This window comes from Lycorma delicatula, chromosome 4 (genome assembly GCF_047948215.1).
Source record: "Lycorma delicatula isolate Av1 chromosome 4, ASM4794821v1, whole genome shotgun sequence".
Taxonomy (NCBI): Eukaryota; Metazoa; Arthropoda; class Insecta; order Hemiptera; family Fulgoridae; genus Lycorma; species Lycorma delicatula.
This window is the reverse complement of record NC_134458.1, coordinates 73,805,174-73,821,212: the sequence shown is the minus strand read 5'-3', so window position 1 is coordinate 73,821,212 and position 16,039 is coordinate 73,805,174. Positions and strand designations below refer to the sequence as shown.

The window sequence follows — 16,039 nt, the reverse complement described above, 5'->3', positions numbered from 1 at the left end:
GTGATGTAATAGTAAAAAATAAATACACATTTTTATTATTAAATAAACATAATTAGTAAATCATAATTAGAAAAAATAACCAATGGTAGATCATTTATTTATATAATATAAATTAATAACTCAGAAAATAAAACAAATAATTCAGTCTTGCTAAGAATAGCTCAGGCAAAAAATATTAGGCTATCTTAAAATGGAGCCTATTAAAACCAGACTCTCCTTCTCAATTAGCTATTACAACCTGTTCGATTTCATTTTTATAAAGTAGGCAGACATAAAAATTTATCTGTAGTAAGACCAGCCAACAGCACCATTTTCCAATTGTCATAGAAATATTTTATATGTTTACAATATTTAAACAAGATAAACATTAAAAGTTTATAAGAAAGATGAATTTAAATTTTATAGTTTTATCATTATTTAACAGTTCATTCTCTGTATCATTGTTAATTAAGTAAGCTAAGCTTCCTGACTGGAATCTCTGTTATTACAGATTTTTTAAACTTGTTTTTAATGAATTTATTTTATGTTTGGTTTCCAAGTGACCATGGGTCATGGCTGATTTCTCAGGTCTTGTGTACATATATTGAGATAAAAGCTGCTTTTTTCTGTACCTTTTGATATACCAGTAAAGATGTACAGTCTTTTTCAAATTTAATATTTTCTTACAATTCCTCTAAGCTACTGTAAGGAATGTTACCATACTTTCAATCTAAATATGTTAGGTAATAATTGTCTGCTGAATCAATTTCTCTAAAAAAAGTGACATCAGAGAATGTAGGCTATTTTCATCAGTGTTGCTACTAATAGATATTTGGATTGAATTAAGTTTTTTTAGTTTAATATCCATGGGTATATTTTGAAATAGATCAGTCTTTAACAAATATCTCAAGTCAACATTTACTTTTTTGTCCTTGTTGATTTTTTTATACTGATATTTAGAATTTCATAAACGTCTTTATTTCTTTGTAAAGATATGTTGTTTGTATGTTTATACAAAAAAGAGTAAAGGGGTTTTAATTTTTTATAATGTCTTGAGTGAGGTGTACAGTGTTGATTTAAGGCTAAAATCAAAGAGCAAAAAGGACAATTTTAGTTGCGCGCATGGCCTTAGATTGATTCTCAATCTTTCCGCTTGACTGCACCACAAGCAAAGTTGGCAACTGCTGAACGGAAGGCCTTCTTTGTTTTGCAGTTTGCAAAATATGAATTTGTAGTTACAATTCAACATGCGTCCTACAGATATCCAATGACCGGATGTGAAACAGGAGTTACTTATTTGGATATGCTCCATACATGGCTCTTTCCTCAGTTGCAAGATGGACTAGAGAATTTTATTTGTCAACAAGATGGTGTGCCTCCTCAATGGCATAGCTCTGTATGGGGTTAGTTGAATGACATTTTTCCAACTGTAGATCATTGAGAGTTTGTCATGGCCTCCAGTCACCCGATCTGACCCCTTGTGATTTTTTCTTTTGGGGGTTTCTTTTAGGGAAAAAGCTTTAAGAGGTACATTTTTATTTTATTTGTGATTCATTACTCTAAGTGAGAGTCAAAATAACATCAAAGTCAAGTCAAATAACAAGCACCCTCATACTATGCTAGTAAGCATATAACATTGGGTACTTGTTATTCTTGAATATGGGTGTGTCATTTTGGAAGTGATTCATTTCACGTAATTTACAAAAGTTACACTTATAGCATTTAACCTATATATATATAAGTATATTAATTTTATCTCCTTGATCTCATTTATTGTAAATTATCTGTAGTAGCTGCTGTATGTTGCTGCTCAATTAAGAATTGATATTGTATTTTATGTAATTCCATCCAGAGTTATTGTAATTCAGAAATTATTTTCTTAAAAGAAAACAAAGACTTATATGTTTTTTTTTCTAGACGAAATATTCAGTTATCCAGTGTTTTAAGTCTCCGTAAAGAAATTGAAGAAGATGAGCATTTAGGATTAAGGGAAATTTTTGGATCTATGACATTTGTTGGTAATGTTGACAAAAGCAAGTCTCTCATTCAACATGAAATGAATCTCTACATATGTAATACAAAGAAGCTGGCGTATGTATAGTTTTTTAAATAAATTAAATTACTCTTTAATATTGTAATATGTATGGGGTCTGTTTAAGAAGTATTCAACTATATTCTTTCTTTTAAAAAGTATTTGAGTAAAGCAGTAAAAATTTAATTGAGAAGAGCACTAGTACCTACTGCACATGCATTTTTTTTATAGCGTCAAAGAGTATATCAGTTGTTCAGCAACCATTGGGTGCATTATTGTAGTAGGGCTTGTGGGCTTTTTATTTTGTGCATAATGACATAATGTTTTGAATAACATTACTGCGTCAAGTTCTGCCAAAAGCTTGGTGATACCCAAAGCAAAACAATTTATAGGATTAAGCAGGCTTTCATGTATGAAGCTATAGGGGAACGAGTGGGATAACTGTTTTCAAAATGACTGAATTAAGCTGAGAGTGATTTCCATACTGGTAAGCTAACAGCAAACTGAAATCCAAATATCATTAACAATGTGCCCAAACTGATAAATAATGAAAAGTCATCAGCTGATTGGAAATTGCAAATGACATTAGAATTAATGTCATATTTAAAATATTCCTTGCTTTTAATTGACAATTTTGGCATACATAGAATGGCCACAAAATTTGTGCTAAAATTGCTTTTGCTTAAACAGAAGGAGGTTCATTTGAATGATTCAGATGACATGCTGCAGTACACCAATAGTGATCCTAATTTCCTTGACACTGTGATTACTGTTGATAAATCCTGGTTTTAAGGTGTGGTCATTACAACAACTTGTAGATTTAAAGGCGTAGTCATTACAGTGGATGTCACCAGCCTTCTCAAGGCAAAAGAAAAAATCAAGTGAGTAGCAAAGTTAGAAAGTTACTGACTTTATTTTTTTAATATCAGAGGTCTACATCACAAATATGCACCAGATGGCTTAACTGTCGACAAATGGATTTATTTGGAGATTTTTTATCTTCATAATCAGTTATATGAAAGAGACCAGACCTGTGAGGATCACACAAATTACAGTTGTATCATGATAAAACATTTGCTCATTTGTCACATCTAACCCAGTATTTTTTGGTCAACTGTGGAGTTTGACAATCCGTGTGTTTTCTGATTGTTCACAAAGCTGAAGTTGTCGCTGAAAGTGTCCTGATTTGGCAGCCAAGAGGACATAATAACAAACTTGACAGCACAGCTGGTATTGTAAAAGAGGACTACAAAAAATATTCCCAACTGTGGAAGGATTTCTAGGTCAAGTGTGTGTAGTTGCAAGGGGATTACTTCAAAGGAGACCAGGACTAGGAAGCCTGAAAAAATATTTAAACCTAAAAAAGTATTTAGTTTCTCTCATGCTGTTATCTGGAATTGGAACTGAAATTTCAGAACAGTAGAATGATTTTGATGTCTTGTGTACTTCATTATTAATTTGTTTTCGTAAAATAGTATTTTGAATGTTCTTGGCTATTATTAGTAATGTTTTTTAATATTTAGTATTCTTAGATTTTATTCTTTTAAAAGATTTTGTTGTTAGCACCTTGTTTATTTAACAGAGGATATATAGTAGTTTTTTAATAATTAAACTACTGATGTTTTTTTTTTTTGTCTTCATTCATTTGACTGGTTTGATGCAGCTCTCCAAAATTCCCTATCTAGTGCCAGTCATTTCATTTTGAAATACCCCTACATCCTACATCCCTAACAATTTGTTTTACATATTCCAAACGTTGCCTGCCTGCACAATTTTTCCCATCTACATGTCCCTTCAGTATTAAAGCAACTATTCCAGGATGCCTTAATGTCTGCCGTATAAGTCTGTCTCTTATTTTAACTATATTTTTCCAAATGCTTCTTTCTTCATCAATTTGCTGCAGCACTTCTTTATTTGTCACTTTCTCCACCCATCTGATTTTTAACATTCTCCTGTAGTACCGCATTTCAAAAGCTTCTAATCTTTTCTTCTCAACTATTCCAATCATCCAAGTTTCACTTCCATAAAGCTATGATGCTCCAAACTTATACTTTCAAAAATGTTTTCCTGACATTTAAATTAATTTTTGATGTAAGCAAATTATAAAAGCTCATTTCGCCTGTGCTATTCGACATCTTATATCGCTCCTGCTTTGTGTATCTTTAGTAATTCTACTTCCCAAATAACAAAATTCTTCTACCTCCATAATCTTTTCCCGTCCTATTTTTATATTCAGTGATCCATCTTAATTATTTCCACTACATTTCATTACTTTCATTTTGTTCTTGTTTATTTTCATGTGGTAGTTCTTGCGCAGGACTTCATTCATGCCATTCATTGTTTCTTCCAAATCTTTTTTATTCTTGGCAAGAATTACTACATCTTCAGCAGATCGTAGCATCTTTATCTTTTCACCTTGCATTGTTACTCTGGATTTAAATTGTTCTTTAACATCATTAACTAGTTGTATGTAAAGATTAAAAAGTAACGGGGATAGGGAACTTCTTTGTCAGACTCCCTTTTTATTATGGTTTCTTTGTTAGGTTCTTCAATTATTACTGTTGCAGATTGGTTCCTGTGAATTTTAGCAATTGTTCTTCTATCGCTGTACTTGAACACTAAATTTTTTAAAATGCTAAACATTTTATTCCAGTCTGCATAATTAAATGGCTTTTCTAAGTCTATAAATACCAAGTATGTTTGTTTGTTTTGTGTTAATCTTTCTTCTACTATTAATCTGAGTGCTAAAATTGCTTCCTTTGTTTTTATACTTTTCCTGTAACCAAATTGGTCTTCTCCAAACACTTCTTTCACTCTCCTCTCAATTCTTCCGTACAGAATTCTAGTTAAGATTTTTGATGCATGAGTAGTTAAGCTAATTGTTCTGTATTCTTCACATTTGTCTGATCCTGCTTTCTTTGGTATCATAACAATAATACTCTTTTTGAAATCTCTTGGAACTTCCCCTTTTTTGTAAATATTACACACCAGTTTGTATAATTTATCTATCGCCTCCTCACCTGCGCAGTAATTCTGCAGGTATTCCGTCTATCCCAGGAGCCTTTCTGCAATTCAAATTTTTTAATGCTCTCTTAAATTCAGATTTCAGTATTGTATCTCCCTTTTCATCCTCTTCAACTTCTTCATCCTTTATAACACTAGTTTCTAATTCATTTCCTCCATATAACTTTTCAATATATTCCACCCACCTATTGACCTTTTCTTTTGTATTTTTAATTAGTATACCATCTTTGTTTAACACATTATTAGATTTTAATTTATGTATCACAAAATTCTTCTTAACTTTCCTGTATGTCTATTTTACCAATGATCATTTCTCTTTCCACTTCTGAACACATTTCTTTAATCCACTCTTCTTTTGCTAATTTGCACTTCCTGTTTATAGTATTTCTTAATTGTCAATAGATCTTTTTACCTTCTTCATCATTAGCATTCTTATACTTTCTACATTCATCCATTAGCTGCAACATACCCTTTGATATAAAAAGTTTTCTACCAGTTCTCTTTGTTCCGCCTAAGTTCACTTCTGCTGATTTAAGAGTTTCCTTTTTAACATTCTCCCATTCTTCTTCTATATTCTCTATATTACCTTTTTTACTCAGACCTTTTGTGATGTCCTCCTCAAAAATCTTCTTACCTTCTCTTCCTCAAGATTTTCTAAATTCCACCGATTCATCTGACACTTTTGCTTCAGGTTTTTAAACCCCAATCTTCCAATCTACATTTTATTATTACTAAATTATGGTCGCTATCAATGTCTGCACCAGGATAAGTTTTGCAGTCGACAAGTATATTTCTAAATCTTTGTTTAACCATGATATAATTTATCTGATACCTTGCAGTATCCCCTGGCTTTTTCGATGTGTATATTCTTCTATTATGATTTTTAAACTGGGTGATGAGAATTATTGAAAGCAATGGAAAACTACAGCCTTTTTCCCAAGAAAATGTAGTTCTCTGCTTTTTCATGTAATAAAGATGGAGGCGCCTTCCTTGGTAAAATATTCTGGAGATAAACTAGTCCCCTGTTTGGATCTCCAGGTGGGGACTACTAAGGAAGGGGTCACCAGAAAATTAAAAAATAATATTCTACGAGTTGGAGCATGGAATGTTAGAAGCCTAAAAAAAAAAAAGCTTGGTAGGTAAGAAAATTTAAAGAGGGAAATGAATAGGTTAAATGTAGATGTAGTAGGAATTAGCGAGGTTCGGTGGGAAGAGGAAAATGACTTTTGGTCAGTTGATTTTAGAATAATTAACTCAGCTTCAAATATAGGGCAGGCAGGAGTAGGTTTCATAATAAACAAGAAGATAGAGATGAGAGTATAGTATTTCAAAATGCATAGTGATAGAATCATTGTAATAAGGGTAAAATCAAAACCTAAGCCTAATTCCTAACATCTCGTGCGTAGAAGCAGAAAACACACTTGTAATATAAAGTTATAACTTAAGCATGGTAAGGACTTGAAATAAATTCTGTATACTAAACGATTTTTATGAAGTAGAATCTGAAAATTTTTCTTGACTTTTGTAAATGAAAACCTAACAAGACCTAAAAGTTCATACTATAGAAAACACATATAATATTGCATGTAAGGTTCAAAAATTAAATAATTAATTTAGTTTTTAAAGTGAAATATATTCATGTATTAAATGTTAAATAAATGTTTTGTATTCACATTCTTACAAATTAGGAGGAAGTCGTGATTTCATATACGATGGATATCTCTAAAGTAAAAACAGCTGGGAAGTTTCTCTTGTTAAGGTTGGTGGACCTGTGTCGTTCATGGCCACACTAGTAATGTACACACTGAATTGTTGTCTGTAAGTTGTCATGTTGTAGTATCTTTGATTACGTGTGAGTTATTATGTTATAAAATGAATAGGAAAATCATTGATGTTGCTGCCGACTGTGAAATACGTGGAATCATATGATTTTTAAACCATCAAAACATTAAGCTGGCTGAAATTCATAGGCAATTGGTTGCTGTGTACGATGATAATGTAATGTATGAAAGACACCTCCAAAAATGGTGTAAAAGGTTTAGAAATAACAGAATTGTTGTGCATGATGAAGAATGTTCGGGGAGACCCTCAATAATCACTTAGGACTTGTTGAACACGTCGATGATGAAATCAGAAAAAATCGTCACTCAACAATTTCTGACTTGGCCTTCGTTTTCTTGTTGTTTCAAGAGCTGTTATTGGTCACATTGGTGATGACCATTTAGGCTTTAGAAAGGTTTGGGCATGTTGGGTGCTACATGTCTTAATGGATTGTCACAAAAAAATCTGAATGGTATCTGCTTTGGAATTTTTGATGCACTATACAGAAAAATGTGATGAGTTCCATAATTCAATTGTTACTGGGGATGAAACATAAATTTTGTATTACACACCAGAGAGAAAACAGCAGTCAAGTGAATGGTGTCATTGTCAATCACCAACCAGACCAACAAAGGGCAAACAACAGCCATTTGGATGCAAACTGATGGCCACAGTCTTTTGGGATCGGTTTGGCATACTGCTGATTGATTTTATGCCATGTGGAACGACTACAAATGCAGAAGCCTACTGCAAAACTATGTAAGTTACAGCACGCCATTCAGAATCGTCGACGTGGGCGGCTGACCGATGGCATCGTCCTGCTGCATGATAATGCATGTCCACATGTGGGTCTGTGACACGTGATTTACTGAGAACATTTGGATGGGAAATTTACGATCACCCACCATGTAGTCCGGACATGGCTCCTTCTGATTATTTTTTTGGGAAATTGAAAGAATTTTTGAGTGGTAAGCAATTTGTGGGTTGACGATGAACTTTACAAAATTGCTGTTAATCAGTGGCTAATTGGACTGGTGGCAGAAGAATACGATGAGGGTATATTGAAGTTGGTGTATTGTTACGATAAAGGTCTTAATTAATGTGGCAACTATGTAGAGAAGTAGTATAAGGTATGTAATATAAGAGAAATAAAAAATATTTATAAAGTTTTCAGAATAAATTTTTTTACAATGAAACAATCTTTAAAAGGATGTTGAAGTGTCATTTTCAACAATTTCCACAAAATTTTCTTCTCAGTCTGTTACAGTTTTTAATTCCAAACTTGCTTAATTCTGATCTAGTTGATTTAGCTGGACTATATTGGAACGTGATCAGTTATTCTTCTAATACTGGAGATTTTCCAGAACTTTTAATTTTACACAGACACCCTGAGTTTCTAATTACTTATCTAGTCGTAGATGGATTGTCTTGTTGGTCATTTACTGTATTTTGTTCTGAAACGTTGCTGCACAATAGTAACTAAGATTGTTTTCACTAATTCAAACACAAAAAGCTTTTTGCATGAAGTAGCAGCCATCTTATCAGATTGATTATGTGACACAATAATCAGTATTGACATCAACAACAACAGTTGTGCCGACTTTAAGAACATCCCTTTATAAACACATTAGTACTATCTTCATATAAAAGTTAAATTGTTTATAAACCATAAAAATTATCTTTTTCATTTATAATCACTCTATATTATAGGGTTATCTGAACTAGAAAACATAACAAATTTCAGCATGCAGATACTTAACCCAGCGGGTTGGTCTAGTGGTTAACGCGTCTTTCCAAATCAGCTGATTTAGAAGTCGAGAGTTTCAGTGTTCAAGCCCTAGTAAAGCCAGTTATTTTTACACGGATTTGAATACTAGATCGTGGATACCGGTGTTCTTTGGTGGTTGGGTTTCAATTAACCACACATCTCAGGAATGGTCGAACTGAGAATGTACAAGACTACACTTCATTTACACTCATACATATCATCCTCATTCATCCTCTGAAGAATTATCTAAACGGTAGTTACCGGAGGCTAAACAAGAAAAAAAAAAAAAGAAAGAAAGCATGCAGATACTTATATTAAAATGACATAGCAGTAAACATGTTACATAAAATTGATAAATTAATTAATAACATGTGGTTACTGTTATCTTGTTTTGTGTTTGTAAGTTAATTGACTGTAACATGGTAATTATTTATGAAAAGCTGAAAAAATAAATTAATTAATATTTTTTCTATTTTTTCAGGGAAGAAATGTTTTATCAAATTATGCTTTATGAATTCGGAAATTTTGGAGAGCTGAAATTTGTGGTAATTACCTAGATAAAATTTTAATTATAGCAGTTAACTAAAATTGCATTATTATATTTCTTTTTACCATTAACAGGTTGTAGCTTTACAACCTAAGTGGAACTTTTCAGAATAGCAAAACCTTTTTACTCTGGATGTGTAATAACTTGCAACCTGTCCTTATAGAAAACTTTGCTTAACCCAAAGTAGTTAATATTGAAAAATAAAAATGATTTAGATCAGATAAACTGAATACAGAAATTGAAACTGATTTTTATATAATTTTTGCTTAATTGAAGACAGTCTTACTGATTTCAGCCTAAATGTTAAGTTTAATTTTATACTACATGTAATACATATGTACATGTTGCATATTTGTTATATTATATTTTGTACATATTACATATGCATTATATTTGAGTGCATATTATATTTTGAGTTAAGTACAGTGGTCACCTGTTAAGATTATGGTTGTACTTCAAAGAGAAAGTGGTGGTGATGGCAGGATGAGGTAAGTGGTACAACATCAACATTCATCATTTTTATGAAATTGTTCCAAAAATATCTAATGGTTTCCTTTCCTGCAGATTAATCTCTATTATATATAATAGTATCTATTTTTTTTTTACATTTTTCATTTGTAATTTCAAATTATTAAGTGATTTTTAGTATACTACACGTTACGTAATTAATATCATATTTATGTTTGGTAAAAATTAGTTTTCAGGAACATATTTACTTGTTAATAACTACTTGTAAATAAGTTCAGTTTACTTGTTATAACGAATAAATGCTATGTATACATAATGAGTTAACTTCTGGTTATTTCTTGCATATATGCTTGTTGGTTTGTGCTAGTAATAGTTTATTTTTTAATGTTACTTTGAAATAATCAGAAGTGTTTCAATATGACTGGATTATTTTCAAAGTTAGTTGCAAGTGGTAAAATTTTAAATTGATGGTCCTATGAGTTTGTTGTGTTCAAATTCATGTGAGAAGAGGCTGAGAAAAACACATTTGTTATTTTTCTTGTAAATAAAATCCTTCACTTAAATCCTCTTCAAATAAATCAAAAATGTTTTTCAAGGAGTAAGAAATTGGTTTTTGATTCAGTTTTCAAGTGTTATAGTAACAAATATAGATTTTAAATGGAAGAACTTAAGAACAACCCCAAGCTTACAGTAAAAGATTGAGGTATTGTATGAGAGCAACAGTTTGCAAAGTATACAAAGACACACAGGAATGAAGGTAAACGTGTTGTATGTATGGATGAAATATATGTTTTGTCATTATATGTATTGTAAAATAGGACTTGGTCAGATGACGACAGACATTATTCATCATCCAGAATCCAAAGGAGAATGTCTTATTCATGCTGGTAGTGAGGAAGTTTTTTTTTTACCAAATAGTTAATGATGTGAAAAGCTGATAAAAAATAATGGTGACTGTGCCAAATGGACCTGGTATTGTCCATTTGGTTTTGATTTGATATTGTGTGTAATTGGTATTTTATGTTAAGTGACTTGAAGAAAAACTGATACCAAACCTCAGACCTCGACCAGCTTTAGTTAGATATGATGGATACCAAAATACACTGCTCAAAAATGCCCTAATTCTATTAGTAAAATAAAAATTAGGCAAATGTGGTTAAGAAGATTATATTCCTTTCAAAGATACTATGTTAAAACCAAAATTGTAAAAACTGTGTTTGTTGTAATATTTGGGCTGTACAAACCCCAGTATAAAAAATATTTGGTTAACAAAATTGTAGAAGATCATGAACACATGTCCTTGATTCATTGTGTAAAGCATGGTTCTTTTTAAATTACTCAATATAATAAGGTTAAATAAGAAAAAAACTTTTAATGTGGGACCAAAGTCCCATATAAAATGCGAACACGTAAAAAAACTTATAACAAAAATGTATATTGCAAGAACCAGTGACCGATAATATAATGGAATTTTTTATATCAGCAATTCCCAAATTGGGTATGTGCTTGGTTGCTACGGGGTAACAAAGAATGGAAGAAATATAATATTAAACAAGCATAATATTAAACATAAAATCTTATTCCTTACTAGCTAACCCGGCAATGCTTCACCATTGCTAGATTTGAGTATATATATATATCTAGATTAAATGAATGCAAATGAAGGTTTGATAAAATATTAAAACCTGAACATTGCAGAACTTCACAAAATTTAACTTTTCTTTTTTTCTCTTCTTCTGTTTTCCCCTTTTTCCCTATTTCCATTTTTCGCAAAAATATTTCTTTCCATGTAAGTAACACATATTCTGAATATGAGCCCGATCAGACCATAAATACAATTTTTCGAAATATTTTGACCCTGCATCACTTAGCGGTTCATTTTTTGCAAAAATATTTCTTTTCACGTAACTAATTTATATTCTGAATATGAGCCAAATTGGACCATAAATACAATTTTCCGAAATATCTCGACTCCAGCACCACCTAGCAGGTCCAAACTAATTCAGAAACCTTCGCAGGTATGCGCACAATAACTCACCAAAGTTTCATTGCAATCAGATGAATGGTATAAGAATGAATACGGGACAAACAAACATTCATTCGTATGTACATATAAGATTAATTGCTTAAAAGATTCAAGTATTGAAACATGTTATTTTGAAAAATAAATATATACCTAATTTTTTTTATTAGGTATTGTAATGAAACCTTTTATGATTCACAAAGCACACAGTGTATTTATTGGCAATTTTCCTCTCTCATCTTGGTTTGACGGACCCTCCCTTTTTTCTCCTGCAGAGTGCTGATGTTCACAAAAGTCAGTCAGTCTGATAATGTTATAACCTATGTGCCATGACAGAGCCTATTTTGCTTCTCTTGCCCATACACTCCTTGTCATGTCAATACTATTCATAGTTACAAAAGATTAAAAATAACAGCAACTATATAAAATGATATGAGGGTATAATTTATGAAATGGGCTCCCATTAGCTACAAAAATCAGAAAAAGGTCAGGTACTTATGGTTTATAGTAATCATAGAATTAATTTTTATCATTTTAATTTGTACTTTTTCCTTACTTGGGAAATAATAATAAGTATTTGTTTCCTCTCTGTTTCAAACTTTTAATTTTTTTGTATATGGAAAGACTGTTGCATTACCAGTTGCATATTCCTGTTTAATGCTTGCAGAATTTCTGTATTGATTCTTGGACCAATTTGGAGGATCAATTTTTAATAGTCGTTTCGATATGATATATAGATGTGAATAGAAATTTTGAAATTGTTTGAGAATATTTGACAATTATTTTTGTATTATTTTTTAACATACTTACCAGGTTTGTTATGTATTTATTTTTTAGTTAAATTTTAAATTGCATCAACTACTATGGTCATTATCCTGCTAGTAAATGAATGAAACTTCATCCAACATTCTTTAACTTAAGTAATCTGTGGGAGTCAGTTTACATGACTTTGGCCATTGACATTATCACTTACTTTGTTATCCCCCTTCAATTTCTGGGATGCCATTCTCTGAGATGTTCCAGGTGTTGTAAAGCCACATCACATTTAAGAGATGCAGTTTACCATCTTACTCGGGGTCAGATTTATTGTTCCTTACCAACAGTATTTAAGCTTGTGATATGAAGGTGTTAATTTCTTAACTATTGCAAAGGTTTTTTATTTAATATTTTAGGAAAGTAGTTTTAATTAATTTGAAAAATTTAATAAAATTTATTTTAATGATATTTGAGTGAATAGCTTTTTTGTAAAATGTGATTGAAAATTCTAAATAAAATGTTGCCTTTTAGTAAAATTTTAGATATGATTTTAATCAAAATAGATCAATACATATTTCATACAAAACACATATAGATTATAAAAAGTTGACTTGCCATCATAGCAAAACAGACCAATGACCTTCTGAACTATTATAATTGTTTTAAAGAACAATTTGAAATCACCCATTTAGTACGTTATTTTAACTCTTTACAGTCACTTAATGGTGGATTAAATGTGTCAAACCCCAAAGCTAATAGTTCAATTTCATACCGATTAAAATTAATAGTTATAAGTGGTTAGCAAAATTTTGATGAATAAATAATGTCTTGATAAAAAAATTGACTTTTAAAAATTTTAAGTGATCCTGAATACCTTTGTGAGTTGTCTTTACTTGATTCAAATAATATGATCATTCTTTGAAATCATTCACAGTTCTTACCAACTAATATTAATTAAAATCTTGTTTGCTTGCATTTTACAACACCATCTTCCAAAAATATTTCAAGTTTATTTCATATAAAGACTCTTGAATTCATTGAATTGTTTAAATTTATACAAGAAGTTGCCTATTGGAAATCTTCTTGTAACCTAGACAACTGGCTCACTTTTTGTACGTATACATTACTTGTACATAATATTTCAGATGTTTGTATCTTAAAGAAAGAAAGTGATAGACAAGTAGCTTTTATTGTAGTAATAAGAAAATTAAATTTAATAATATTAAATTAACAAACAGTTTAATCTCAGACTAAAATTCAAAATTAATTTAGAACTTTTTATGTATTGATTATTAAAATATAGTTTCTTTTTAAGCTTTGTTTTGTTTAAATTTAACTTTATTTCATACCATTTAGATATTTGAAATAATTTTAAAGCTGCAATTTAGAAAAGTTTCATTTATATCACTGAAGTGATTTTAAATTTATTTTAGAATGACGTAAGATTCATTCACTCTCGTCAAATACAAACTTACAAACAATTGTATAGAATCAGTAAAGAGCGTATAGATTATTGTTTTATATATGTAATTTGAACTGCTCCCTTAACATGTAGTTTATTAATTTGAGCTGATATACATTTCAAATTTTCTGTAAATGAAACTTTTGAAGAGTTATGAAAATATGTTTTAAATTATGGTTTCCATAATGTATAGTTTACATTTAAAGAATGTTTGCTGTTTACTCAAAAAAAGAATTACTCAAAGAAAGAATTTAACAGTGTTTACTGTTTGCTGAAAAGTTTTATTATAGAGAAACGGGTAGATTGCTAATAAAAGTGATATGTGAAAACTTGTTGAATCACTATTGCCATATTGTCAACAAGTTCACATGGTAGCTAAAGACTATTTTTTTTTTAGCAGACTAATGTTTACATTCTTACCAATGCAATCCAAATTCTGATCTATAGTTTGATTTCTCTACAAAAAGGTTTCAGTGCTGCTATATTTCATAATGAATTATGTGAAAGGTAGGCAATTAAATCTTTAGTCTGAGGAAGGCCACACAACACTTAATAGCAAAGACAGGAGACAGGTGGTGTAGCAGTCAGATAAATGACTGTTTCAGAAATGTGAATGTAGAAGGTTTAAAACAATTGCCACTTCAGTTAGCAATATTGGTATTCTTACCATGGAATTTATTTATATTTTGCAGAGAACAGTGTAAAGAGTAGTCAATGACAAGCATGTTATTATGAACTCTTTTCAAATTTAGTCAGACTATATGTTCAAAAACCAAAGGATGACATTTACATTGTTTTTTAACTGTTATAAGAAATACAGAAAGGAATCTTTGTTTTGCATTATGACTTCTGATTAAATGTGGATTTCTTACATCAAGGTCCACTCAAAAGAGCCGACCTGTACAATGGTAATATCTGAATTCAGTAAAAGCAAATCCTCAACCAAAAAAATCTTGGTTAAGCTCAAAAAGTGTATGGTTCATTTTATGGAATTTAGAAATAAGATTCAGAATATAAATGCGTTATAAAACCCTTTTAATACTGTGGCTTGCTATTCAGTTCTGGCAGGCAATATTGGGTAGTGGAGAAAAAATCCCTGACTTTAGGGATTGTTCTCTGTTCCAAAAATGATAAACATACTGATAAAAAAAAAACTGTTCTGATGGAAACTTGATAATTTATTTCCATTTATAATTTAACTTTGTAGTTAGTGATTTAGATACATGGTTTTCTTACTTTCAAGAAGTTTCAGTAGTTCAAGAAAAAAGAGGAATTCAAAAATGTAGTGCACACTTGGTTAGTTTTTATGGACAGTAAATAAAAAACTTTCCTTGTTGAAAAATTGCTGAGAAGATAACTATGCAAAAAAATGAAGTTCTGAAATAATAAAAGATTTTCCTGTTTATTATTCTTTTTTTGTAAAGACCACTTGTCTCTTACTTTTGTCGTATTAAACTTAGTAAAAAAGAATTTCTTAGGTAAATGGCTTCTCATAAGGTCTAATTTTTATTTTGGAAATGTGATAAAATGCTGTATTTTAGATGAAAGAATGGAACATTTTATTCTACAGATTACAATCATTCTCTCTCAGTAGGTTACCTTATAACCTATAATGATGTGCTTTGAAGCTCATCATTGTGTTGACCTATTTGTATTTGTAAATTTGAACCTCTTTCATCTGGTTTTAAATATTCATCAGAGTAAATAATCATATGTTCTCCTACTTCATGACAGATACTATTCTATAACTTGACCAGCTTATCAGAAAATTCTGTCCTTATCCTCGTAAGATACTGATTCATTTTTATGCCATTCCAACTTCTGCAAGTTATTTATCAATTGATTTATGCTTTTCCAATTGTTTTAGAACCCGTTGCCATTACAACAGCTTTGTAAAATTGCATTGGACTCTCCTGGTTTAAATTTGAGTGAAGAAGACAGTAATAAAGAAGAATATAGCTTACTTGTCTCAGATCTTTTGAAGTCCAAATCTGCTATGTTGGAAGATTATTTCTCTATGAAGATTGATCAAGATGGAAATCTGTCAGCTATACCATTGCTCTTAGGTATAACATTTTTTTTTTTAAATTGTTAATCAGAATGTGTTACACCCACAATAAATTGCAGAGTTCAGGATGTACCAATTACTTAAGCAGGCA

At 30.7% G+C, this 16,039-nt stretch overlaps 1 protein-coding gene across 2 annotated transcripts in view; it reads left to right on the top strand.

Annotated features, from left to right (window-relative positions):
• The window catches only part of Mlh1 (DNA mismatch repair ATPase Mlh1), a 70,874-nt gene that overhangs the window by 48,773 nt on the left and 6,062 nt on the right, over window positions 1-16,039 (top strand). For both annotated transcript variants that reach the window (XM_075363344.1, XM_075363345.1), the window contains exons 9-11: window positions 1,897-2,070; window positions 9,106-9,169; window positions 15,748-15,946. In XM_075363344.1, the coding sequence (XP_075219459.1) occupies window positions 1,897-2,070; window positions 9,106-9,169; window positions 15,748-15,946 (437 nt within the window). The remainder of the gene's footprint in view (window positions 1-1,896; window positions 2,071-9,105; window positions 9,170-15,747; window positions 15,947-16,039) is intronic.